This window comes from Kogia breviceps, chromosome 6 (genome assembly GCF_026419965.1).
Source record: "Kogia breviceps isolate mKogBre1 chromosome 6, mKogBre1 haplotype 1, whole genome shotgun sequence".
NCBI classification, from domain to species: Eukaryota; Metazoa; Chordata; class Mammalia; order Artiodactyla; family Physeteridae; genus Kogia; species Kogia breviceps.
In genome coordinates this window covers 18,036,764-18,063,537 of record NC_081315.1, presented here as the reverse complement: position 1 = coordinate 18,063,537, position 26,774 = coordinate 18,036,764, and the positions used below count along the sequence as shown (strand labels likewise).

The 26,774-nt window shown below is 40.5% G+C and overlaps 1 protein-coding gene across 1 annotated transcript in view; it reads right to left on the bottom strand.

Annotated features, from left to right (window-relative positions):
- DAPP1 (dual adaptor of phosphotyrosine and 3-phosphoinositides 1) overlaps positions 1 to 26,774 on the bottom strand; it is a 63,320-nt gene that overhangs the window by 20,583 nt on the left and 15,963 nt on the right. Inside the window, exons 2-4 of the mRNA XM_059066912.2 lie at positions 21,578 to 21,700; positions 18,788 to 18,921; positions 3,698 to 3,828 (exon numbers count right to left, since the gene is read on the bottom strand). Of these exons, the coding sequence (XP_058922895.1) occupies positions 3,698 to 3,828; positions 18,788 to 18,921; positions 21,578 to 21,700 (388 nt within the window). The remainder of the gene's footprint in view (positions 1 to 3,697; positions 3,829 to 18,787; positions 18,922 to 21,577; positions 21,701 to 26,774) is intronic.

Here is a 26,774-nt window from a genome sequence, read left to right as displayed (position 1 = left end):
ACAATGCTATGAGACTAGATATCAATTAAAGGAAAAAAATGTGTAAAAAATACAAACACATGGAGGCTAACCAGTATACTACTTAATGACAAAGAGATCACTGAAGAAATCAAAGAGGAAATCAAAAAATACCTAGAAACAAATGACAATGAAAACGTGACGACCCAAAACCTATGGGATGCAGCAAAAGCAGTTCTAAGAGGGAAGTTTATAGCAATACAATCCTACCTCAAGAAACAAGAAACATCTCAAATAAACAACCTAAGCTTACACCTAAAGCAATTAGAGAAAGAACAAAAAACCCCCCAAAGTTAGCAGAAGGAAAGAAATCATAAAGATCAGATCAGAACTAAATGAAAAAGAAATGAAGGAAACGATAGCAAAGATCAATAAAACTAAAAGCTGGTTCTTCGAGAACATAAACAAAATTGATAAACCACTAGCCAGACTCATCAAGAAAAAAAGGGAGAAGACTCAAGTCAATAGAATTAGAAATGAAAAAGGAGAAGTAACATCAGACACTGCAGAAATACAAAGGATCATGAGAGATTACTACAAGCAACTATATGCCAATAAAATGGACAACCTGGAAGAAATGGACAAATTCTTAGAAAATCACAACCTTCTGAGACTGAACCAGGAAGAAATAGCAGATATGAACAAACCAATCACAAGCACTGAAATTGAAACTGTGATTTAAAATCTTGCAACAAACAAAAGCCCAGGACCAGATGGCTTCTCAGGCAAATTCTATCAAACATTTAGAGAAGAGGTAACACCTATCCTTCTCAAACTCTTCCAAAATATAGCAGAGGGAGGAACACTCCTAAACTCATTCTACAAGGCCACCATCACCCTGACACCAAAACCAGACAAAGATGTCGCAAAGAAAGAAAACTACAGGCCAATATCACTGATGATCATAGATGCAAAAATCCTCAACAAAATACTAGCAAACAGAATCCAACAACACATTAAAAGGATCATACACCATGGACCATGATCAAGTGGGGTTTATCCCAGGAATGCAAGGATTCTTCAATATACACAAATCAATCAATGTGATACACCATATTAACAAACTGAAGGACAAAACCATATGATCATCTCAATAGATGCAGAAAAAGCTTCTGACAAAATTCAACACCCATTTATGATTAAAAACCCTCCAGAAAGTAGGCATAGACGGCACTTACCTCAACATAATAAAGGCCATATATGACAAACCCACAACCAACATTGTTCTCAATGGTGAAAAACTGAAACCATTTCCACTAAGATCAGGAACAAGACAAGGTTGCCCACTCTCACCAATATTATTCAACATAGTTTTGGAAGTTTTAGCCACAGCAATCAGAGAAGTAAAAGAAATAAAAGGAATCCAAATCGGACAAGAAGAAGTAAAACTGTCACTGTTTGCAGATGACATGATACTATATAGAGAGAATCCTAAAGACACTACCAGAAGACTACTAGAGCTAATCAATGAATTCAGTAAAGTAGCAGGATACAAAATTAATGCACAGAAATCTCTGGCATTCCTATACACTAATGATGAAAAATCTGAAAGAGAAATTAAGGAAACAGTCCCATTTACCATTGCAACAAAAAGAATAAAATATCTAGGAATAAACCTACCTAAGGAGACAAAAGACCTGTATGCAGAAAACTATGACACTGTTGAAAGAAATTAAAGATGATACAAACAAATGGAGAGATATACCATGTTCTTGGATTGGAAGAATCAACATTGTGGAAATGACTATACTACCCAAAGCAATCTACAGATTCAATGCAATCCTATCAAACTACCAATGGCATTTTCCACAGAACTAGAACAAAAAAATTCACAATTTGTATGGAAATACAAGAGACCTGAATAGCCAAAGCAACCTTGAGAAAGAAAAATGGAGCTGGAGGAATCAGGCTCCCTGACTTCAGACTATATTACAAAGCTACAGTAATCAAGACAGTATGGTACTGGCACAAAAACAGAAATACAGATCAATGGAACAGGATAGAAAGCCCAGAGATAAACCCACGCACATATGGTCACCTTATCTTTGATAAAGGAGGCAAGAATATACAATGGAGAAAAGACAGCCTCTTCAATAAGTGGTGCTGGGAAAATTGGACAGCTACATGTAAAAGAATGAAATTAGAACACTCCCTAACACCATACACAAAAATAAAGTCAAAATGGATTAAAGACCTAAATGTAAGGCCAGACACTATCAAACTCTTAGAGGAAAACATTGGCAGAACACTCTATGACATAAGTCACAGCAAGATCCTTTTTGACCCACCTCCTAGAGAAATGGAAATAAAAACAAAAATAAACAAATGGGACCTAATGAAACTTAAAAGCTTTTGCACAGCAAAGGAAACCATAAACAAGACCAAAAGACAGCCCTCAGAATGGGAGAAAGTATTTGCAAGTGAAGCAACTGACAAAGGATTAATCTCCAAAATTTACAAGCAGCTCATGCAGCTCAATAACAAAAAAACAAACAACCAAATCCAAAAATGGGCAGAAGACCTAAATAGACATTTCTCCAAAGAAGAGATACAGATTGCCAACAAACACATGAAAGAATGCTCAACATCATTAATCATTAGAGAAATGCACATCAAAAGTACAATCAGATATCATCTCACACCAGTCAGAATGGCCATCATCACAAAATCTAGAAACAATAAATGCTGGAGAGGGTGTGGAGAAAAGGGAACCCTCTTGCTCTGTTGGTGGGAATGTAAATTGATACAGCCACTATGGAGAACAGTATGGAGGTTCCTTAAAAAACTTAAAATAGAACTACCATATGACCCAGCAATCCCACTACTGGGCATATACCTTGAGAAAACCATAATTCAAAAAGAGTCGTGTACCACAAGGTTCATTGCAGCACTATTTACAATAGCCAGGACATGGAAGCTACCTAAGTGTCCATTGACAGATGAATGGATAAAGAAGATGTGGCACATATATACAATGGACTATTACTCAGCCATAAAAAGAAACAAAACTGAGTTATTTGTAGTGAGGTGGATGGACCTAGAGTCTGTCATACAGAGTGAAGTAAGTCAGAAAGAGAAAAACAAATACTGTATGCTAACACATATATATGGAGTCTTAAAAAAAAAAAGTGGTTATGAAGAACCCAGGGGCAGGACAGGAATAAAGACACAGATGTAGAGAATGGTCTTGAGGGCACAGGGAGGGGGAAGGGTAAGCTGGGAAGAAGTGAGAGAGTGGCATGGACTTATATATACACTACCAAATGTAAAATAGTGGGAAGCAGCTGCATAACACAGGGAGATCAGTTCGGTTCTTTGTGACCACCTAGAGGGGTGGGATAGGGAGGGTGGGAGGGAGACGCAAGAGGGAGGGTTTATGGGGATACGTGTATACATATAGCTGATTCATTTTGTTATAAAGCAGAAACTAACACACCATTGTAAAGCAATTATACTCCAATAAAGATGTTAAAAAAAAAATCCTATCACTATCGCATTGTAATGTTTTACAGTTTACCCTGGACCAGATGAACTGAGTCATAGGCTTCGAGCCTTATGTTCCTTTCCAGCTTTTATATCCCGAGTTAGAATTTTTATGTGAACTAATGTATTTTTTAAAGTGTGTAAGTGTTACCGCTTTTAGACGGTGAGCCCTGTGGGTAGATTGACGGCCACTTACAGACGGGGCAGTGAGCACGAGGTCGTTTTCTGTTCTTCCCGTCTGCATTGCTGTGTGAACCCGGACGGATTCATAAATGGATGGTTCTTCCACTTTTCTTGGATAGGGATGTTTCAGAACGATCAGAGTGCCTGAATAAAGACAAAAAACCTTAAGTAGAATCCCCAGAAATAAGCTCCAAATGCTAACAACTGGATAACTGTGGCTGCATTGTAAAGTCTCTTGTTTTTTCATGGATTCACTTACTCATTTTCTCAACATGTGTCGAGTACGAACGACATGCCAGGAACTTAAACCAGTCGTTGGAGATACAAAGCGGGATGAGACGATATCTAGCCTCCTCGTGCTGGGACACAGCTAGCAATGAACATAGTCATTTAACTGAACGGGGTGATGAGACCAACGCCGGCCACGTAAACCAAGCATGCTGGGAGCCTATGTGGGAACTGTGCTTTTTAGGTGAGATGTCACTGGTGGCAGGGTAGAAAAATTACCACAGAGCCAAAAAAAGGTCATGCATAAGAAGAGCCTTTCTGTGGAACGCTTCAGAAATACTTTCCTAGGGGAGGCAACACCGTTCTAGACCTTAAAGCTGTAACTGGAGGTTTTCCGGGTGGGCTTTGCAAAAGCCATGCAAACAAAACTAATCAAATACTCTGGGTATAGGAGGATTTATTCCATTGCCCTACTTCTCACTAGTTTCAGAACAACTTGCAACAAATCAGTGGACCTGAAAAATATGAGGCCGTAGCATTTTCCGTAGTATCTCCTACCACCCAATAAACAGCTGGAGGAAACGAAATCTTTGCTTTTCTTTAGTGAACATGAAGTGAATAGGCTGGGGCTCCTGTGTGATTACCTTCACTTCCATCGGGAGGAGGGGGGTCCCGGCAGCAAAAGGGGCCCCCCCAGGGGCCAGGAATTGGGAGCTTGGGCGAGTCATTCAGAGGGCTGAGCGCTTTCAGCCCAACACTGACATTTCCCCTTCTGCATCCTTCCCTTTCCCCAGTCAATCAGTCAGTCAGAAACTAGAAACTGACCACAAAAAGGCTAAGTTAAGGGTTTTCTCCCCTTTGCTATGGCTTCTTGCTTTTTAAATTTCACTCAGGTCTTTTATACGGCAGGCCCAGGATTGTACCAGACACTGGGGGAGATGCAAAGAATTCAGTAATTCATTCAACAGATATTTACTGAGCTCTACTAAGTGCCAGGCACTTGTCTAGGCCCTGGAGACACAGCAACAGACAAAGGAGATGGAGCGTCTGCTCTCATGGCTGGGGAGACAGAAAAACATTCGAAAAAAAGAATATGTCAAGTGAGAGACTCGTTATGAAAACCCTAACAGAGCAATGTAAAGGAACAGAGAGCAAAAAGAGAGGGTTTGGGGAGGGTGGTATTTATATCAGGTCAGGGAAGCCTTCTTTGACAGGGTGACAGAAAGCTCATAGAAAGTATAGACCTTGAATTGCAGTAAGAAAGAGACAAGGAGGAAAGGAAAATACCTCCTCTGCAGTTAAAAAGCCCTTAATAATAATGATAAACCTACAAACAAAGCAAAACCTTTCTATGAGGTTTGAGTACCTACAATGTAGTGACTGCAAAAACAGAACCGTGACTTCTGATACCTCGGCCCAGATGGTGCCCTGCTGTAAAGAGAAAAGGGGCATTGAGAGCAGCCAAAAGAGGGCTCTAATCTTGGCTCCAAGACAATACCCCCCTCCTCTCTCTGTACCCAATTCACCTAAGGAACCCTGGGAACGCGGTGAAAAATGGCTTTTGCAGTTATCAGATGCTCCAGTACTCCTGATGCACATCGTCTGCACTGCCTTTTGTCAACGTGATTCTTTCATGAGAACAGATCCAGTCATATCAGGATAAGGGGCCAGTTACAGGTTTGCAGTCATAATGAAAGCAGCAACACCTAAATCAAGAGCAGCCGTTATGCAGGCTCAGGGGCACTGTGGATGCAGCTGTGACATGGCAGATGCTCGGTGAATTGGGGGGCTGGCTTCTAAGTGACCTACCCCAGAGAAATACCTGGCAGAAACCTAGGCATCATGGAAAGAGCAACCATGGCCACTCAGCACCTGTTGACTTTGGACATTCTATCACAAGCTTCTGTTTCCTCCTCTGACAAGTGAGCATAATTACGCTTTCCTCATGAAGCTGCTTTAAGCACCAAATAAAGAAGTGTTTGTGCACAAATAAACAAATGGGACCTAATGAAACTTAAAAGCTTTTGCACAGCAAAGGATACCATAAACAAGACCAAAAGACAACCCTCAGAATGGGAGAAAATATTTGCAAATGAAGCAACTGACAAAGGATTAATTTCCAAAATTTATAAGCAACTCATGCAGCTCAATAACAAAAAAACAAACAACCCAATCCAAAAATGGGCAGAAGAACTAAATAGACATTTCTCCAAAGAAGATATACAGATTGCCAACAAACACATGAAAGAATGTTCAACATCATTAATCATTAGAGAAATGCAAATCAAAACTACAATGAGATATCATCTCACACCGGTCAGAATGGCCATCATCAAAAACTCTAGAAACAATAAATGCTGGAGAGGGTGTGGAGAAAAGGGAACCCTCTTGCACTGCTGGTGGGAATGTAAATTGATACAGCCGCTATGGAGAACAGTATGGAGGTTCCTTTAAAAACTACAAATAGAACTACCATACGACCCAGCAATCCCACTACTGGGCATATACCCTGAGAAAACCATAATTCAGAAAGAGTCATGTACCACAATGTTCATTGCAGCTCTATTTACAATAGCCAGGACATGGAAGCAACCTAAGTGTCCATCAACAGATGAATGGATAAGGAAGATGTGGCACATATATACAATGGAATATTACTCAGACATAAAAAGAAATGAAACTGAGTTATTTGTAGTGAGGTGGATGGACCTGGAGTCTGTCATACAGAGTGAAGTAAGTCAGAAGGAGAAAAACAAATACCGTATGCTAACACATATATATGGAATCTAAGGGAAAAAAATGTCATGAAGAGATTAGTGGTAGGACGGGAATAAAACACAGACTTACTCGAGCATGGACTTGAGGATATGGGGAGGGGGAAGGGTGGGCTGTGACGAAGTGAGAGAGTGGCAGGGACATATATACACTACCAAACGTAAATTAGATAGCTAGTGGGAAGCAGCCGCATAGCACAGGGAGATCACCTCTGTGCTTTGTGACCACCTAGAGGGGTGGGATAGGGAGGGTGTGAGAGAGGGTGATGCAAGAGGGAAGAGATATGGGAACATATGTATATGTATAACTGATTCAGTTTGTTGTAAAGGAAAAACTAACACACTATTGTAAAACAATTATACTCCAATAAAGATGTTAAAAAAAAAAAAAAGAAGAAGTGTTTGTGAAAGGATTATAACAATGCTCGATGTTGTTATGCTTTGATATAGAGTATTTTTAAATCCTTGACTGAAACGCCAATGCGTGCCATCTTTGGGAATGCGGATTTTAAAATAAGTTAAGAAAGACCTAAGTGTAACGATGTGCTAAGCATAAAAATGGCAGTAGTTTAGTAGGCACTGACGACATAGCGCTAAGACAAACAGGTACCTGTTAAACACTTCATCTGACAATGGAGGAGAGGGGGACCGGAGCTCAGGCCTCAAAGCAGCTCACAAATAAGAAAAACATGTGAAATCCTGTACTTCATCTTCAAACTTGATGCTAAATTATCATCCTATTCCATATGCTTAATATGAAAATAATATTTTAAATGATGCCCTAGAAAAATGCACCTGGTCAATCCTCTGTCCTTCTGCATAGAACCTAGCATACCCCAGGTATATGCCTACCTATACAGGTTTCCTATTGCAGCTGTAACAGATCGTCACAAGCGTAGTGACTTAAAATAACTCAAATTTATTATCCTACAGTTCTGGAGGTCAGAAGTCTGAAAGGGGTCTCACTAAAGTGAAAGTATCGGCAGGGCTGCTTTCCTTTTGGAGGCTCTAGGGGACAATCCATTCCCTTGCCTTTTCTAGCTTCTGGAGGCTGCCTGCATTCCTTGACTGGTGGCCCCATTCCTCCATCCTTAGAGCCAGCAACAGTGGGTCAAGTCCTTCTGATGCTGCTATCTCTCCAGTTCCCCCTCTTCTACCCCCGTCTTATAAGGACCCTTTATCCAGGATAATCTCCCCATCTCAAGGTCAGCTAATTAGTAGCCTTAATTCTATCAGCAAACTTAATTCCCTCTTGCCATGTAACGTAACATTCACATTTCCGGGGACGGATGTGAATGCTTTGGGGGAGGTCATTATCCTGCTTACCACGGTATCAGTTTCTGGGAGGTAAGCATAGCCATAGGGGCCCGTTGTGTTGCAGTGTAAGGATCTCTGGGCCAGGGTTGCTGCCTGAGCCTGCAGTGCCGTAACCACTTGGTACTGTAAAGCCATTGCCTTTCCAGCACGTGCATTCCCAAGCCCTGTGAGTCCCTTCAGAGCAGGTATGGTGGCAAATTTATCTTTGTACCCCTACCTCCTGATAGAGTTTCTGACGTAGGGAAGGCTTGATGAGTGACGGATGAATGAATGCCACAGTAATTCAGATTTAAGGCAGGGAAGAGCCCGAGATGAACCAGCCTCTTCCAGGTCCATGATTACCCGGGTCTGGGGCAAGGACAGGACAGGACAACGATTCCAAATTCGGCTCTCCAAATCTGCATTGGGGGGACCTAAATTCTATTTTGAAAACTTCCTCTGAAGTTTAACCAATGAATAGCTAAGGTAAGCTAAGGTAAATGATATTGAGTCAACCAGGAAAGCAGAATTGACCATAGATAGGTATTAACTAGTAAGACCATGAATGAGGCTGGATTGAATGGTGGAATGAAGAAAGTGACAAACTACTTATAAAATGATAACTTCCAGGACTTCCCTGGTGGTCCAGTGGTTAAGACTCTGCGCTTCCAATGCAGGGGACATGGGCTCGATCCCAGGGCGGGGAAGTTTTGCATTCCACATGGTGCAGCCAAAAATAAATGAATAAAATAACTTCTACTGTTAAAAATATGGCCTCTTGAGAAACAGGTCTCCTTAGCCAACTATTCTGCCCAAGGAAGGGCCAATATATGGACTTCTTGGCATGGCTGCCAGCCTTACAATGATTTCCCCTTTTGTAGAAATCGTTCTATCCCCTTACACAGAAGACCAAAGACCCTGGCCCTCCTCCACAAACACCTAACCTGGACACACTCATTGGACCAATCCAGGGATCTGCTTAGTCACTTCTCTGGAAAAAAGGTCCACTAACTTCAGTTTCTGAGTTCATGAAGAAGACTTGTTTCCTGCCTCTGACATGAAAGCTGGTTTCAGAAACACTCAGTGGAGGTACGTTTTTGAGATGATCAGAGCAGGAGGAAAGGCAGGCATTTCAATTTGCTGAAAGCTACGGAGTTGCCATGATCGCTGGGCTGATTACTTACCGTCTCTCGTGGTTTAGCTCGCCCTTAAATTCTGAGCGGATATACGAATATCTTTCCAAAAAATTCCACTTTTCTCCCTGTACCCTTCTTTTCCTTTTTTTTTTTTTTTTTAAATTCAGCTAGCCAGTCAAACGAAACTTATCTAATGTTGCCACCACAGACTCATTATACAAGTTCCACCCAACGTTCAAGACAGCACATTGGCTCCATAAGAGAGAACTCTGGGTTAGTGATATTCAGACAAAATTAACCCCAGGACTTGGTTTGAAGATTCAGATAAAAGGCAACAGGAGACATGGACTGGTAGAGGGAGAAGAGACACAGATCTGCAACCACAGGTTGGAATGCTCGCTGTTAAGTTTCACTTCCGTTTCTGAACTACATGAAGGAGGAGACTGCTGTTTCCTGCCTTTGACATGAAACCTGGTATCAGAAATGCTTGGTGGAGGTATATTTTTGAAGTGATCAGAGCAGGATCGAGGCACGTATTTAAATTTGCTTTGGCTGAACTGTAACGTATAGGACACCTACTCAGTGTGTAATACTATGAGACTGCATTGAAGGACTCCTTATCTTGTACCCCAGCAGGAATTCAGAAAAAGAGTAAGGACAGTCTCAAGCCTTAGGCGTTGGTTTGATATCTAAAATAAAGAGTAGGGCAGGGCACATATAGTTCCTAAAAAGAAAACTTTTGCTTAGAATATTTCTTTTATGCACTAAAGCTCGTATTCAATACTTGCTCAGCCGGGTTGCCCACCTAGACTGTAAGATGTTTGAAGGCAAGGATGCTACCTGTTTGATCACTGTGTTATCAGTGGCCAACAATGCCCAGCTCATAGCTGGCACTCAATACGTATTTGTTAATTATGAATTAAATTAAAGTAAGATTATATCCATCCATGTTTTATTATTGCCCTCAGGTTCAGAAAACAAACTTTCCAACTGGCATATGCGTGGTGGGTTCCTCCATTTCCTCCCACCAATGGGAAGTGACTTTCTAAGGGGGTTTATAAGAATATTTAAGATCTTTCTCTTTTCTTCTTTGCTACCTTTTCTGCAAATAAACTTGAACTCATCATAAAAGGGGGCTAGTAAAACTACATTCATTTATAGATGAAGGGATTTTAATATTGGTTTTAATATTAAAAATATTAAGAGAAGAGAAATATACTGAGGTAGGAAAAGAGAAATATACTGAAGTAGGAAAAGCAGACCAGTTAGCCAGAGAAAAAGAAGAGTCTGTTAAACAAGTCAAATCAGGTCACTTTTTTGGAGTACTTGATTCTACCTTTCAGATGAATGCACTATGGAACTGGCTTAAAATTTGAAGAGGACATCACAAAGATTTGATAAACACTAATCCAATTGTCCCTAAACCAACTCTTCATGATATGCCAAAGAATATACAGCTCTTGCATATAATTATTGGAATGAATTACCATAAAAGGGCTTCATTAAATAACAGTAATAATGAGTAAGTATTTATGCCATGCTAAGAATGATTCCAAATATCTTACATGCCTAATCTCATTCAATCTTCACAGCAAGTCATTAAGATATCAACTATTACCATCAGCTCAGTTTTATAAGATGATGAAACTGAAGCTCAGAGAGGTCACATAACTTGCCCGAGGACACACAGTTAGCTGGTACATGGCAAAGGCTGGAGTTAGAACTGGGAGTTCACATATTTACTCATTTTACCATACGTTTTTCTCAGCCTTGGTGATAATGACCACCATGGAACCTCTCTACAGCATGTGAAATGTTGTTCTTGGCTATTGTGGGCAAGAGATCACATGTACAAATCAAAATTCGAAGAGGTGGATTCTTTACGAGGCAGCTTGAGGAAAGGAGGGGAGAGTTTTTGCTTCAACATGTCTCACCAGGCCTCAGTTTCTTCATTTGTAAAGGAGAAATGAAATGGTCTCTGAGCTCCCTTCCAAATCCAACATTCTGTACATCTAGTTAAAAGCACAGGCCCAACTGAAGGGCAAGAAATATTAGGATGCTTAGTAACAAAATGTTTGTCCTGTTTCTGCAAATGTACAATATCCACTTGATATACTTTAGTCCTGATGTCATTTTATTTTTGCCTCTCATTTTTCTTTTCCTCCACCTTCTCTTTAAACTTTACATTTTATTTTACTTTACTGTAATTATGTAGGCTATTTTATATCCTTTCTGGAGAGGCATGAATGAGATGGGGCTAAGTATTTGGGGGATGTTTCCTAGTCAGCTTTTTTATGTTTTATGATTTCCTAGTATAATTTCTCCAATGGCAATTTATGTAAATAAATTAAGAACAGCAATAAACACGAGGACAGAAGTTCAAATTGAGTCACATTCTTTAGAACAGTGGCTTTATATCACACACCAAAAATATTAAAAGTTTTAAAGAGACTGAGGACTAAAACATGTATCGTAGGCCTGCCGTATCCTACAAGCATTCTGTTACATCATGTGGCAGGGATTCTTCCCATCCAAATCCGTTCAAGGCCATGCTGTGATGTGGCAATATTGTATTTCAGTGTCACTGTGACCCCAGTTTCAGGAGAAAGCAAAATGATTGGAAAGCATACATGCTTTAGAACCAGTTAGCCTGGATTCCAGTCTCAGCTCTGATGCTTTCTATGTGTGCAGCTTGGGCAAATAAATTAAAATCTTTGAGTTTTTATTTCCTCATCTGAAAATGGGACCACTTTACCCATTATAGTGGGTGGTCCAGAAGGTTACATAACTTGGTATATGTGAAAATATCTCGTAGTGTACCTCAAACTTAGTAAAACTCCACAAAGATTTGTTTCCATTCTCTTCCTTGCCTGCTTTTTCCTTTTTCACACACACCTCATCCACAAACTAAGAAGATTCGGCAACCATAAACTAAAGAAGTGACCTTGGTTGTGGTTTGGCAACATGCCAAGTTGTCACCAATTATTTTCAGACGTGTCACATAATTCTCAAATTTAAATTAATTTTAAATTAATTATTTTAAAATGCTGCCTGGGTAAAATGGCTGGTGTCACAAAATAAAATAACAACTGTAGCAGTTATTAAAAGGTTGGGAATCCCCACATCAAAACAAAAAGAGAAGTGGAAATTTGACATTTAAGAAAGAACCAGATAGGATCTTCAAAATTGAGAACCAATTACTATAAAGGGTAAGCACAAACACAGCACGCTTGACTCATACCATATTTTTTCATGCTAGTAAGGGGATTCAAGTAACAACACAGTAATTCCTATAATAAATTGTACAAGACAATTTCATGTACAAAAGTATTGCAATATAAATAAAAGGAAGTGGGAAAGGCAATTTTGGTTTTAATACTATTTGGACATTTAAGTGTAAAGATAAATGGTGTCTACATTTTCCAAGATGACACTCAGTCAGTTACAAGAAGATACAGTAAAAATTAATAATGGACCAAACATATTCATACTAAAAAAAGTCTCAAATTTCCAAATCTCTTTGAGTTGAATTTAGAAGGCTTGTACACATATGAATAGAAGTTTTACATAACATCTTACTATTACAAATGAAAGGCAGAGTCTGAATTTGATCATTACTGAGCATACATACAACGCAAATCATCATTTTCAAACTATGCTTTGTATACACTTTGGAAGTAAAACTTAATTGTCAGTAGCTTGCTAGTCGCGATGCTGCCATGAAAGCTGCAACGCGGGCTTTGGTAATGGGACACCCACCACAGAATGTTGTGGACGATGATTAGCATTTATTCTTTTAGGTGCTGGGACATAACAGAGAAAAAGAACTGACAAAAATCCCTTTTCTCATAGAGCTTACATATGAGTGTGAAGGTTTTAAAAAAAAATAAGTGAATTAAAAATATGTTAGAAGGTAAATGGGCCTTTGAAGAGGGTAAAGCAAGTGGGTACATTGTATATATCTCTGCGATATACTTGGGAGATGACTGGGTTTTGAGAATGAGAAATATCTGAAGAGTGTTTATGGGTATTCATAATGAGAAATTAGAGTGAACGGAAACTTTAATGGAGATTAGAGAGATTAAATGTAGATTACAACAAGGGAAAGGGGAAATTATAATAATAGAATCTTACAGTTGTCAGGAGGGTTAGATCTCGCCTACAAAATCTTCATTCTTTAGCTTAGGAGGCAGAAATCCTGGGAGTTTAAATAATAGGAATAAAATAGGAAAAAGAAAACTTAAAAGAGTGTTCATCCCTTTAGGTTAACACTTTTACCTATCCTGAGAGCAAATATTTTCTTATGACCCGGGACCAAGAATTCTGGTTTCACTCTATTTAATGAAGACATTAAATAGATATAAAATTGTAAGGCAAAAGGGTACGGTGGTTGTTTATTTGGACATCTTCTCTGTTGCCCTCAAAGGTGATACCATTCCTGCCGGTGAATGAGTGTGAGAAAATCTCTCTTAAATAAACTCACTCCCCAGGCCCTGGAGGGTGAGGCTGGCCTGAGTGGGTCTGGGCTGGTCTGCAGAGTGGCCTGAAATACCCAGTTCTAGTCCTTCCCATTCTGGGGATCTGGAGGTCAGAACCCTGGCAGGACCTCATCCATCGTGCAGACAAAGGCTTCCCCTGATGATCCATAACCGAACAAAAACTGTAATAAGAATTTACACTTCATCTGACGGTGAAGAAGGAATCATCAGCCTGGAGGGCTCCTGATCACTGTAAGCCAATTCTTTTTAAATTGTTTAAATTTTTGAATTTCTAATTGAAGTACAGTTGATTTACAAAGTTGTGTTAATTTTTGCTACACAGCAAAGTGATTCAGCCATACATATATATATATATATATATATATATATATATACATTCTTTTTTGTATTCTTTTTCATATGGTTCATCACAGGACACTGAATATAGTTCCCTGTGCTATACAGTAGGACCTTGTTGTCCATCCTTTCCATACATAATAGTTCTTTATCCATTCATCTGTCGATGGACATTTAGCTTGTTTTCATGTCCTGGCTATTGTAAATAGTGCTGCTATGAACACAGGGGTGCATGTATCTTTTTGAATTAGAGTTTTGCAGGAGCCAATTCTATTTTTTAATTGATGTATAATTGATGTACAGTGTTGAGCCAATCTCTGCTGTACAGCAAAGTGACTCAGTTATATATATATATGTGTATGTATACGTATACATACTCTTTTTTAAAATATTCTTTTCCATTATGGTTTATCCCAGGAGATTGGAAATAGTTCCCTGTGCTATACAGTAGGTCCTGTTGTTTACCCACTCTAAATGTAATAGTTTGTATCTACCAACCCCAAACTCCCAGTCCATTCCCTCTCCCTTCCCCTTGGCAACCACAAGTCATTTCTCTATGTCTATGAGTCTGTTTCTGTTTCATAGATAGGTTCATTTGTGCCATATTTTCACTTCCACACATAAGTGATATCATATGGTATTGGTCTTTCTCTTTCTGACTTACTTCACTTAGTGTGATATCTCTAGGTCCAACCATGTTGCTGCAAAATGGCATTATTTTGTTCTTTTTTATGGCTGAGTAATATTCCATTGTATATATGTACCACATCTTCTTTATCCATTCATCTGTTGATGGATATTTAGGCTGTTTCCATGTCTTGGCTGTTGTGACTAGTGCTGCTATGAATGTAGAGGTGCACGTATCTTTTTGAATTATAGTTTTGTCTGGCTATATGCCTAGGAGTAGGACTGCTGGATCATATGGTAGTTCTATTTTTAGTTTTTAAGGCATCTCCATACTGTTCTCCATAGTGGCTGCACCAGTTTACACTCCCACCAACAGTGTAGGAGGGTCCCCTTTTCTTCAGGAGCCAATTCTTTCTTTCTTTCTTTTTGGCTGGGTTGGGTCTTCATTGCTGCTCGCCAGCTTCTCATTGCGGTGGCTTCTCTTGTTTTGGAGCATGGGCTGTAGGCACAGGGGCTTCAGTAGTTGTGGCTCGCGGGCTCTAGAGCGCAGGCTCAGTAGTTTTGGTGCAAGGGCTTAGTTGCTCCACGGCACGTGGGATCTTCCCGGACCAAGGATCAAACCCGTGTCCCCTGCATTGGCAGGCAGATTCTTAACCACTGTGCCACCGGGGAAGTCCCCAGGAGGCAATTCTTAAATGAACAAGAAGAGATCTAGGGATTCACTGGTGGCACAGTGGTTGAGAGTCAGCCTGCCGATGCAGGGGACACGGGTTCGTGCCCCGGTCCGGGAAGATCCCACATGCCGCGGAGCGGGCTCGTGAGCCATGGCCGCTGAGCCTGCACTCTGCAATGGGAGAGGCCACAACAGTGAGAGGCCCGCGTACCGCAAAAAAAAAAAAAAAAAAAAAGAAGAGATCTGTTTTTAGAAGATGGTATCCCAGTTTCCTTTCACTGTTATTCATAGGTCACACTGCTGACTCTGTGACTTCCAAGGACCATCTGGGCTTAAAAGCCATCATAGCTTCAGCAGGTTATCTTGTCTCCTGAGGCCTATTACTCCCAGAGGGCATAATGGAAGCTCATATGCCATGGGTTTTTCCCCTTGCTCCCAGCTTTGCTGGCTTTGCCTTTAGCTGGCAGGGATAGATAAGACGAATATTTCAGAGTTACTGGGATCTAACTCAAGAGCTGGAAGCCAGTTTGTCAAGTACGTATCTATCAGCACCCAGGGTCTGTAGCAGGGGTTTAAATAGCAGCAAATTCCCAACTGGGTAATAAATAGAACAGAGGAGAGGCAATGGAGAGCAAAAATCTCAGTTTCCTAAGTTTTATTGCAATAAATAAAATAACAATTATAGTGAGGATAAGGCTACAGCAATTTTCAGCTTTTAAAAAAAATTTTGAATTTTATTTTATTCATTTTTTTATACAACAGGTTCTTATTAGTCATCCTTTTCTTTTTTTTTTTTTTTTTTTTTTCGGTACGCGGGCCTTTCACTGTTGTGGCCTCTCCTGTTGTGGAGCACAGGCTCCGGACGCGCAGGCTCAGTGGCCGTGGCTCATGGGCCCAGCCGCTCCATGGTACGTGGGATCTTCCCGGACCGGGGCACGAACCCGCGTCCCCTGCATCGGCAGGCGGACTCTCAACCACTGCACCACCAGGGAAGCCCAGTCATCCATTTTATACATATTAGTGTATATATGTGAATCCCAATCTCCCAATTCAACACATCACCACCACCCACCCTCCGTCACTTTGAAGAAAACTACCATAGGTGTCTGGATTACAAATCTTTATAATTCCTGTTGCATTAATCACAAACCTTCTTTAGTCAGATTAATCTGTTTGCTGGAAAGCTTAATATTGACCCAAATGTAACACTGAGGAGCCTTGACTTTGGTGCAATCTTAGGTTATCCTTTCACCTAGTGATTGGATCAGAGCCAGAAAAGCTCAACCGGAAAGTACTTCATTCACTTTGATCTCAAAGAAGATGTGGTATATACATATACACACACAATGAAATACTACTCAGCCATAAAAAAGATGAAATTTTGCCATTTGCAGCAACATGGATGGATTTGTAGGGCATTATACTAAGTGAAATAAGTCAGAGAAAGACAAATACTGTATATCACTTATATGTGGAATCTAAAAAATACAGCAAACTAGTGAATATAATAAAAAAAGAAGCAGACTCACAGACATAGGAAACAAACTAATGGTTACCAGTGGGGAGGGGGAAGAGGAGAGGGACAGTATAGGGGTAGGGTGTTAAGAGGTACAAACTATTTGTGCTTAAAAGAAGCTACATGGATATATTCTATAGCACAGGGAATATAGCCAATATTTTATAATGACTATAATTGGAGTAAAATTTTTAAAGATTGTGAATCACTATACTGTACACCTGTAACATATAGTATTGTACTTCAACTATACTTCAATTAAAAAGAATTTAAAATAAAACAAAATAACTCTTAAAAAAGGGGGTTTTGAAACCTGCTAGTAGGCAGAATATGTACTTTTTCCTAACTTGGAGAAAGTCTGGAGAGGAGTACGGAGAATGACCAAAGATACTGAAAATAGAGTCTAGAGGGAGAGTTTAAAAGAAGGGAGCTGATTTTGCTTGGCGAGAGAACAGGAGGCTGGAAAGTAACAATGGTAATGGCTTTGAAGGATACACAGAGTTGCAACTCACAGTCATTCATTCATTTATTCATTCACTCACCCAAAGCACCACACACTGTACCAGGACCTGGGAGACGCAGAGAAGGACAAAAATTGAAGTAGACAAAACAGAGTCCTTGGCTTCAACATCTCCTCTCCATTGCCAGTGACCAAGAATTGAACGAAAATGAGTGTAGATTGGGACACAAGTAGGAAATAAGTCTGAAGGGAAGGGATTTGACATTGAAATGCTTGCCAAGGCCAAAGAATCAATGGAAATAAAATCATTGCCACTTGCCCTGTTTTTATGAGACATTATTGCTGGTTAAATGATAAAGTAATTTTCAGGATTTATTAGGAGAATTTCCACCAGAAAAAAAAAAAGATGATTGCTTCAATTTTACGGTTTGAAATAATCTATCAAAGACCTTGTATGGTCAGTATAAAGTAAGTCAACTATTTTGTGGTTTCCACTGTGCTTTTTGTCTTTCCTTGACTCTGTGTGAGTCATATCAGGGTCTATTCAGGCCACAGAAATAGCAGAAAAGGAAAAGGCACTGGTGGCATTTCTCCCGGTGTGATCAACAACAAGCCCACTAACCAGGTTTACCATGAAAATGAGAGCGTACAAATTCGCAGCAACTGACTCTGCTGTTAAGGCTTGAATTCCTCTTGTGCTTGGTTCTTGGAACTGTCCAACTTTTGATTAACTGAGAATTATCAACATTTAGGACATATAAAATTGTGATTCTGTGTCACAAATACAGAGGAAATCTTTTACTTTATTTAAATAGTATAGACAGATGAGTTAGATAATTTAAATACCAAGAGAGTGTGTTTGTTTTTTAACTTGAATTTTCTGGTTTGACTCTAACCACCCAGAAAGGAAATTTTAAACTATTTCCAGCCATACTTAAGTGTCATGTAAAAACTTATCAGAAACCAAGACAAGAGAAACAGAATTTGATGATGAAATTAAGGAATTGTTCAGGAGAGTAATTTCTGGTCAGTATTTTTAATATTCAGTGATCATTGGGAAATTGCATTTCATTCTAAAATGCTCAAAAACTGAGTGATCATTTTGGGGTCTCCCCAATATGCAAACTTCTCATACCTAAACTTCTGAGGAATCAAAAAGTTGTTCTTTCCTTTGTTCTTTCTTTGTTTACTGTATATATATATCATTATAAAACAAATAGGTCATTTTAAAGAAATGTGCACTTTTAATCAATCCATTAAATAACACATTCTGAGAAAAATGCCTATTTTGTACAACGCACATTGTTTTCTCCTAAAAATAATACTAACATACTGACATATATATATATATATATATATATATATACTGAAATATATATATATATTTTTTAATGTAGCATATGGCACTGTAATTGGAAAACAAGTTTCTAAACATATCCAGTTGCATATAGTATGCACATAATTCAATAGAAGTGACAACTATTTAATTGAAATCCACTTTGTCCCGCCTCCATCCTGAAACGATATCTCACAGGTCAAGTATCTGTTCATAGCTTACCTGTCTCACTTCCAATCAAAGGCTGATTTGCAAAATGCTTGACAAACTCTTTCAAAGATGAGAATTCATTAAAGCCAAATTTAAATGAATATCCAGTATATTCAACGTGGAAGTGTTTGACAGAGTCTTTGGCTCTAAAAGGGAAAAAAATGTTAAACATTATTTAAGAAACGAGTATCTTTTTTGAAGGGGAATGTAACCTCAGGCATTAACATCACCATTAAGGGCATTAAACCCTCCTAAAAGCTGAGAGTTATGACACAATCATTGAAACCACCGGCACTTAAAAAACAGCGCTGGTTTCTTCAGGCAGCGCGTGCTGTGCTCTCAATTTTTCATTCTAATGAGAGACAAGAGCCAGTGCTCCCTGTGTGCTCTCTAACTTGCCGAAGGAGTCTTTGAACATTAACCTCTTAAGGGGCATGGGTTTAAGAAGGGCAGGAAGAGAGAAGATAGAAATGACAAGTCACTCCCTCCTCATATTCTTCTCTGTGCCTGGCCTTCCTCCCTTACTTGTTTGGGAGTCAATCCAATTTCTGCTTCTGTCACTAAATCAGTTATGTGAGCCCAGCCCTTTGCCTCCCGTGCCTATTCCACTCCCTGCTGAATAAAATATCAGATTTCCTATATTGTCATTCTCCACTTAATTTTTGGAAAAAGGCAGAGAATTAAATTTTTAAAAATTTATATATATATATATACACTTGATTTGACCCAATCCTATCTTTCTAGCCTCACTTCCACTATTCCTCTCTTGCAGGGCATGCTCCAACGTTAGCAAGCAACAGAAATCAGAATCACCTGCAGGGCCCAGATTTCTGGGCCCCGCCCCCTGAATTCCTGATTCAGTAGGTCTGGGGTGGGCCCTGAGATTTGTATCCCTAACCTGCTCTCCCGCGATGCTACTGGTCTGGGGACCACACCTTAGGAACTGCTGTAGTCCAGCAGCGCCTCCTATTCTCCTAGGAGTTTCTGCCTTTGTCCCTTAGCTCGTACAGTTCCCTTCACCTGTGACTTCTTCCACTTTGTTTCTGATCAACTTTCAGTTCAAATGCCACTTACTCTATCAAATATCGCCTGCTACTTCCGGCTTGAGTTACTTGCCTTTTCTCTTCTCAACAACCCAAGCACTTACCTTGTTTTCTTTCATGGCATTTACAGCGCTCTACTTTATAGTAAGGTATTTGCATATGGTCTTATTGCCCCTGTGAGGCTACACTTTCTGATGTCAAGGTCTTTGAATCTTCTACAGCACTTATCAAAGTGGTAGGCACAGAGCGGATGCTTTGAAATATTTATTATTAAGGAAGCGAATGACCAAGTGAATAAAAACAATCATTCTCCTGAGCTGGTCTGTGATTCCTCTTACTTTTTGCTGGTGGTTATTATGTTTTAAAGCATTTCCAAATGTCTGCAATGGAAATTTTTATATTTTAACTTTGTATATAGATGTAATATATATGTCATCTCTTTGTAAGGAGCTTATGATATAATTGTTCAGGCGAGACATACAAAAGTGAAAAGTTAACATTCTTTTAGCCATTAATTCCACAGATTTGTTTGAGATCTGGGGAGATTCATGCAATAAAGGATCAACAATCTAACCACTTTAATGTAATTTTAACATTTGCTGTTGATTTGAGAAAGCACAATTCCTGTTTCCCCCAAAGCAGAATTCTATTTTTAGTGAATAAAAAAATGTTTTTTTTTTGTTTGTTTGTTTGTTTTTTTTTTTTTTTTTTTTTTTGTGATATGCGAGCCTCTCACTGTTGTGGCCCCTCCCGTTGCGGAGCACAGGCTCTGGACGCGCAGGCTCAGCGGCCATGGCTCACGGGCCCAGCCGCTCCGCGGCACGTGGGATCCTCCCGGACCGGGGCACGAACCCGTGTCCCCTGCATCGGCAGGCGGATTCTCAACCACTGCGCCACCAGGGAAGCCCCCAAAAATGTTTTTTAGAGAATTTGTAAATAAAATAAAACAATAATGGTGTGAGGTTATTGGCTGGGTGGCCGAGGGCAATGACACGGAGTCCTCACATCCCCATTGTGACCCAGGGGCAACTCCCTGTGAACCCAGAAGGACTGGCCACGTGTCAGGGGAAGCCAAGGTGACAGATGCTGACAGATAGCCAATGAGTCCCCCGGATTATCACGTGACTAGGTCACCTTCTCTGAAAGGGAGGCCAACCGGGAGGAAGGGAATGGGAGAGAAACCCTGAAAAGGACTGGACAGTCACTGTTTTGAGCAGAGCATACCTGGTGGGGACTAGATGGACTTTCTTAATAGGTGAAATGGAAATTCAAGAAAGAAAGCCAGTCCATTTACAGAAAAAAAACTAAAAGTTGCATACTGCCCGCTTGAGTTTGTGATTATGAAAGTGGCACAGCCACAAGTCATTCTGATTTTCCAGAGGAAGCAAGGCATAGTGAAAGGGGCACTGGGCCAGGTTTCAGGGATGTGATTCTGGTGCTGTTCCTATCACTGATTTATTGGGTGGAAGACACTTTACCACTTCAGCTTTCAGTTTCTTCATCAGTCAAGCAAGAGTTTCTGGATTAAACAATTCATAAAATCTCCTCCAGCTCTAACATTTTTTCCTCTACCAGTGGAAGGGGCAAGAATGTTCTCTGCAGACTCACCACTCAGAGCTTGGCATCCTCGGACCTGCTGGTCTAGCAGGAGTCAAGAGAATTCGGTTCTCTGGCAATCTGAGTGTGACCGTGAAGTCAGTGCCCCTATAAATAAGAGATGGGACCCCACTGAATTTATAGAGTCCTTATGCAATCCTACCTCACAGAGAGAGAGTACAGGCCGGTCATTTCATTGCTGTCCCGCAGAAGGTAGGTCCCGTCGCATCCATTGGAGAGGAGAAGAGCCTCGGCTGCATGTCGGGTGAGGTTACCATGGTACCATCTGCAGAGGAGAGAGCAGCACCTTCACTCAGGGTGAACCACAGGGGGACTCTTCCTGCACTGGGTCTCCCTCTAAGCAATATTCTCCATTCTGGTAGCCCCGAGACCTACCTCTGAGCCAAAACATCAGGAAGAGGAAATTGCTGGATGAGGCTGAAGGGGAAAGGAGAGAGTTGGCTAATCACAGAGCGTTATGGGTTGAACTGTATCCCGTTGAAGTGCTGAGCCCCGATACCTCAGAATGTGGCCTTATTTGGAGATAGGGTCTTCAGCGAGCTATAATGAGGTTATTAAGGTGGGCCCTAATTCAATAGGACTGGTGTCCTCTTGTGAAAAGGGGCCTTCTGGAGACAGACTTGAACTCAGGGAGAATGCCATGTGAACATGAAGAAGGCCATCTGCAAGTCAAGGAGGGCGGGCTGGAGCAGATTCCCTTTCACAGCTCTCCAAAGGAACCCACCCTACTGACACCTTGATTTCGGGCATCTAGCCTCCAGAACTGTGAGATAATCAGTTTCCGCTGTTTAAGCCACCCGTTTTGTGGTATTTTGTCGTTGCAGTCCTAGCAAACAAACACACCCTTTACTTTGCAGACAGAAAGGTTTTAAAAAATCCAAGCCAAAAATAACCATAAGAATGGGTTTTGGCCAACTTTCTCTCTTTCTTTTGGTCTCTCTCTCACACTCTCTTTCGAAAGTGTGGTACCACCTTTTTCAGAGTACTGTATGTACAGTACAGTGAGCTGTTATCCGCTGAGCTGTTATACCAGAGTCCGTTGTCATGAGGGAAATGAGGTAGAGCGCAAGGAAGTCAGATGTTTCATGCTGAGATGCAAGCCCCATCCAATAGTGCTTCAAACTGACAGATATCCGCACAGCTGGGGAAGTCCCAAGGAGATGCCAACTGATGTATGTGTTTTAAAAAACAAAATACAGGGCTTCCCTGGTGGCGCAGTGGTTAAGAATCTGCCTGCCAATGCAGGGGACAATGGTTCGAGCCCTGGTCTGGGAAGATCCCACGTGCCGCGGAGCAGCTGAGCCCGTGAGCCACAATGACTGAGCCTGAGCTCTAGAGCCTGCGAGCCACGACTACTGAGCCCACGTGCCACAACCACTGAAGCCCGTGCTCCGCATCAAGAGAAGCCCCTACTCGCCGCAACTAGAGAAAGCCCACGTGCAGCAACGAAGACCCAATGTAGCAAAAAAAAAAAAAAAACTTAAAAAATAAAAACCGAAACACATCAGAAAAGGTAAAATATATCCACAGTAGAAAAAAATAAATCTACGTAGTTCAAAAGAAAACATAATGAATATAAAGCTTTTTCCTCTCCCTTAATCCTCAGTCCCCCTGTTCCTTTCCCCAGAGGACCCCAACGTTAACCATTTTTTGTGCTTCCTCCTGAGAGGTACCCCATGCACTCAGGCATTCAGGCCTGTCCGCTACCGCAGTTCTATGGAAATAAGAGCATTCCAGGCACACTGTTGTGCACCTCACTCCTTTTTCCTAATGACAGTTTTTTCCCGTTCTTTTTAATGAGCTGGTAGAGAGAGTTCCGTGTGGTGATGAGGATTGTGGGCTCTGCAGTCAATCTGCCTGAGTCCCGGTCTGGGTGGCACCTCTCATTAGCTGTACCACCGTGGGCAAGTTACCTAACCAATCCGAGTCTCTGTTTTCTCACCTCTAAAATAGAATTAATAACAGTTGTAGCTTGTAGGCCAGTTGTAAGTCCTGCTCACATTAACACATATGAAATGGTCAAAACAGGCTTGGCAAACAGCAGGGCTCAAAACACATTAAGAGTTGTCATGAAGCCATTGAGATCCACAAAGCCCTAACTTGCGATGTATCTTCTGTGGCGTGATTTTCTTGTTGCTCAAATGTAATTGTTTATTGCTTTCAACTTACTGCAGGTAACAGAAAGCCAGGTCCTGGGGACAGTAGCTGCTGCAAGGGACCCACAGTCCGGGGCAGTGGAGGGGAAGGGGACACAAGCAATGACACAAATATCGGTAACGTCAGTGAACCAAGTACTGTTAAAGAGATGTGCATGGTGTACAAGGAAGACCCCTGCTCTGGGGGTGAGCGATTCTACTGGGATTTCCCTGTGGCACGGTATTTTCACCTGATAATAAAAATTAAACGTAAGACCAAATGTAGAAGGAAGTTTCTACATACGTCTCCGAGCTACCAGTTTTTTAAAATCTGCATTTCCTAATATCTGCTTCTTTAACACATTTCCTCTTTGGGGCAGAGATGCCTCCATCCTGTGTTAGAAATGTACTTGCTAGCCAAAAGCAATGGCATGGCGAAGCATTTTATAAGAAATCCCATTGACATCTTTACCCATTCATTGGACTAATTCCCAGACATGCTCAAATCTTCATGGAATGAAATTCCTACAAAAGACAATTGGAACCTAAAACTAATATGTTGTATGTCAATTATATATATATTTTTTTTTTTTAAAAAAAAGGACAATTGGAGGAGCTAAAAGTGAGGCTATCAAAAACTTCAGGTTTGGTTACAGACAACATTCTAATTCCTTTTGATAAGCGAAATCTCTACGAGGTCACAAGTTCTTAAATACATTTTGCCTATAATTATTTTTTGAATGAACATTTCAGCAAACCATTCAGTTTGAGCCAATAGATTACTTATTTGAAGCAATAAAATTTGTTTATTTGTTTATTTATTTAGGCCGCGCAGTGTGTGGGATCTTAGTTGCCCGACCAGGGATCAAACCCGCGCCCCCTGCATTGGAAGCACAGAGTCTTAACCACTGGACCACCAGGGACGTCCCCTGAAGCAACAAAATTTGATCAACCGAATTCTAAAATGTAAAGAATTTAGACATTCCTTGGGATTCTTTTCAACAAGTTCTGATGTCTGCCTAAAGCGTTTACAGAATTCTGATCATTCTAGCTTGGCGGCAGTTTTTACTGAGAACTTTTTTATGGTAGTCTTTTAAACAGTAGCTATGTATCATAAACACATAAGACATCCTTGAATATAAAGCAAGAAGGATCACACTCTGCTCTAATTTGGAACATATCAGGGAGTGTGAATTTCTGGGTGAGAAACACCACTTGGCTGAGTCAACATCACGGTCACAGTTGTCACTGAGCCCTGGGCCTGGGCAAACTACGACCGAGGCTGCCGGGCAGCCACCTACGCTTCCGGAGGCCTGCAGGGCAACGAGGACCCGCAGGTCCCAAACAACTCTTCCACAAATACCTAACCTCCCTGTCTCAACTGAGTTAAGCATCTTCTCCTAGGAACTTCAGATCAGCATATCTTCCAGGGAATTGACTATAAAGCCAAATAACATTACACACCCTTTGCAGGAATATGTCCATCTTTGGTAAGGATGTAGAAGACTTCTACAAGAAGAAGACTTCTACAAGAAGAAGACTTCTACAAGACTAGACAGTCTTGTAGAAGACAAGACTGTACATAAAAAGTAAAAGGTTGAAAATACAGTCTTTTTCAGCTGGTAGTTTTCCCACAGTTAACCTTCTCTACCTTCTATCATTTGACTTTATAAATCTTTATCTATTAAGCTCAAATCCGTGCAAGGCATTGTATTAGGCAGGTCAAAGGGAACACAAACCCAGGCCGAGCCTCAAGAAACCATTAATCTAGTCAAGAGGGTAAGAGAAGTACTTTGCAAACTACATCCAAGAGAGAGTAAAGTATCCAGTGGGGGTTATAGGAAAAAAGATCAAGGCCATTTTTTGAATGACCCAACATCTAAGTAGGCCTTGAAGAATACGTAAGTTATTTTTTAAAGTGTGCATTATTTTTTTCTGATTATAAAGCATATGTAGTAAAAATTAAAATATGTACACATACAGAAGAGAAAATGAAAGTCTTTCACAGAAGAGGAAATATGTATTTCAAATAGTCTCACTATTAATCAGAAAAATGCAAATTAAAACAACAATGCAGTACTTTTGCAATCCACCAGATCAGCTAAAATGGAAGGGTTAGCATTAAGTACTGGAGAATTTGGGGGCCATGGATATTATCATCTGTTGGCAGGTGTTTAAGTTGGAGGGGAACTTAGCACATCTAGTGTAACTGGACATGCACACATGACCAGCGACTCCACTTCTGGTGGCTTATTAGTGAAACACTCATACGTACACAGAAGGAAGTGTGAATTAAGGTGTCTACTGCAGAGCGTTTGTGAGAATAAAAATTAGGAGCCATCCTAAATATCCACCAACAGTGAGATGACAGATAAGTGCAGTGCAGTGAGTGCTCATAGGATGAGATTATGTTAAAAGTTAACCAAAAGAGTTGGAAAAGCTAAGAGCTTGTTGGTTGCCAAATGCTAAAGGCAGGGGGTTGGGCGCTACCAACACACTGTGAGGGGCACCAGGAATGATTACCACCCTCTGATGGCCGATGCAGTCCTGAACAACTGAGAATTGTCCTGCTCAGAACGCTAATCACTCCCCCACGGAGAAACACGGAGTGATAGTTGTGCCCACGCGCATCAAAGTTGACAGATCCCAAAACATATTGCTAAGTTAGAGGAACTGGTGGCAGGTATGTTCTGAAACCACTTAATTTTGAAAAATCTCTCTCATTCCCTCCAAACAATACAACACATACACATATAATAATACATAAAAGCACAAAATGGAAGTCTGATAAAATAGACACCAAACTCATAAGTTTGGTCCTTAAAAGAAGGAACCAGGATTGAGGGTGTTGTTAAGGGGGACTTTAGCTCAATCAGATTTTCCTAATTTAGCTTGTTCTAATGAAAAATAAAATAAAATACATGCATATATTAATTGGGTAACTAATATTTGAAAAAAAGAAAATTGTATGTCTACCTTGATCCAACCTCCAGGACCCTGTTAATGTTGGCTTTATTTAATTATTTTACTTAATTTAGTTGTTCAACTATTGTTTATTGAACCCTGGAAATGACCTAGCATTTGCGGGGAGGGAGAGAGAGACTTTTTCTCTATTTAAAGTCTGGTGGGATATGGAGTGAAAATCGTTCAGGGAGCTATTCTGTGCAAAGGGAATAACAGGAACAAAGGCCAAGAAGCAAGAGA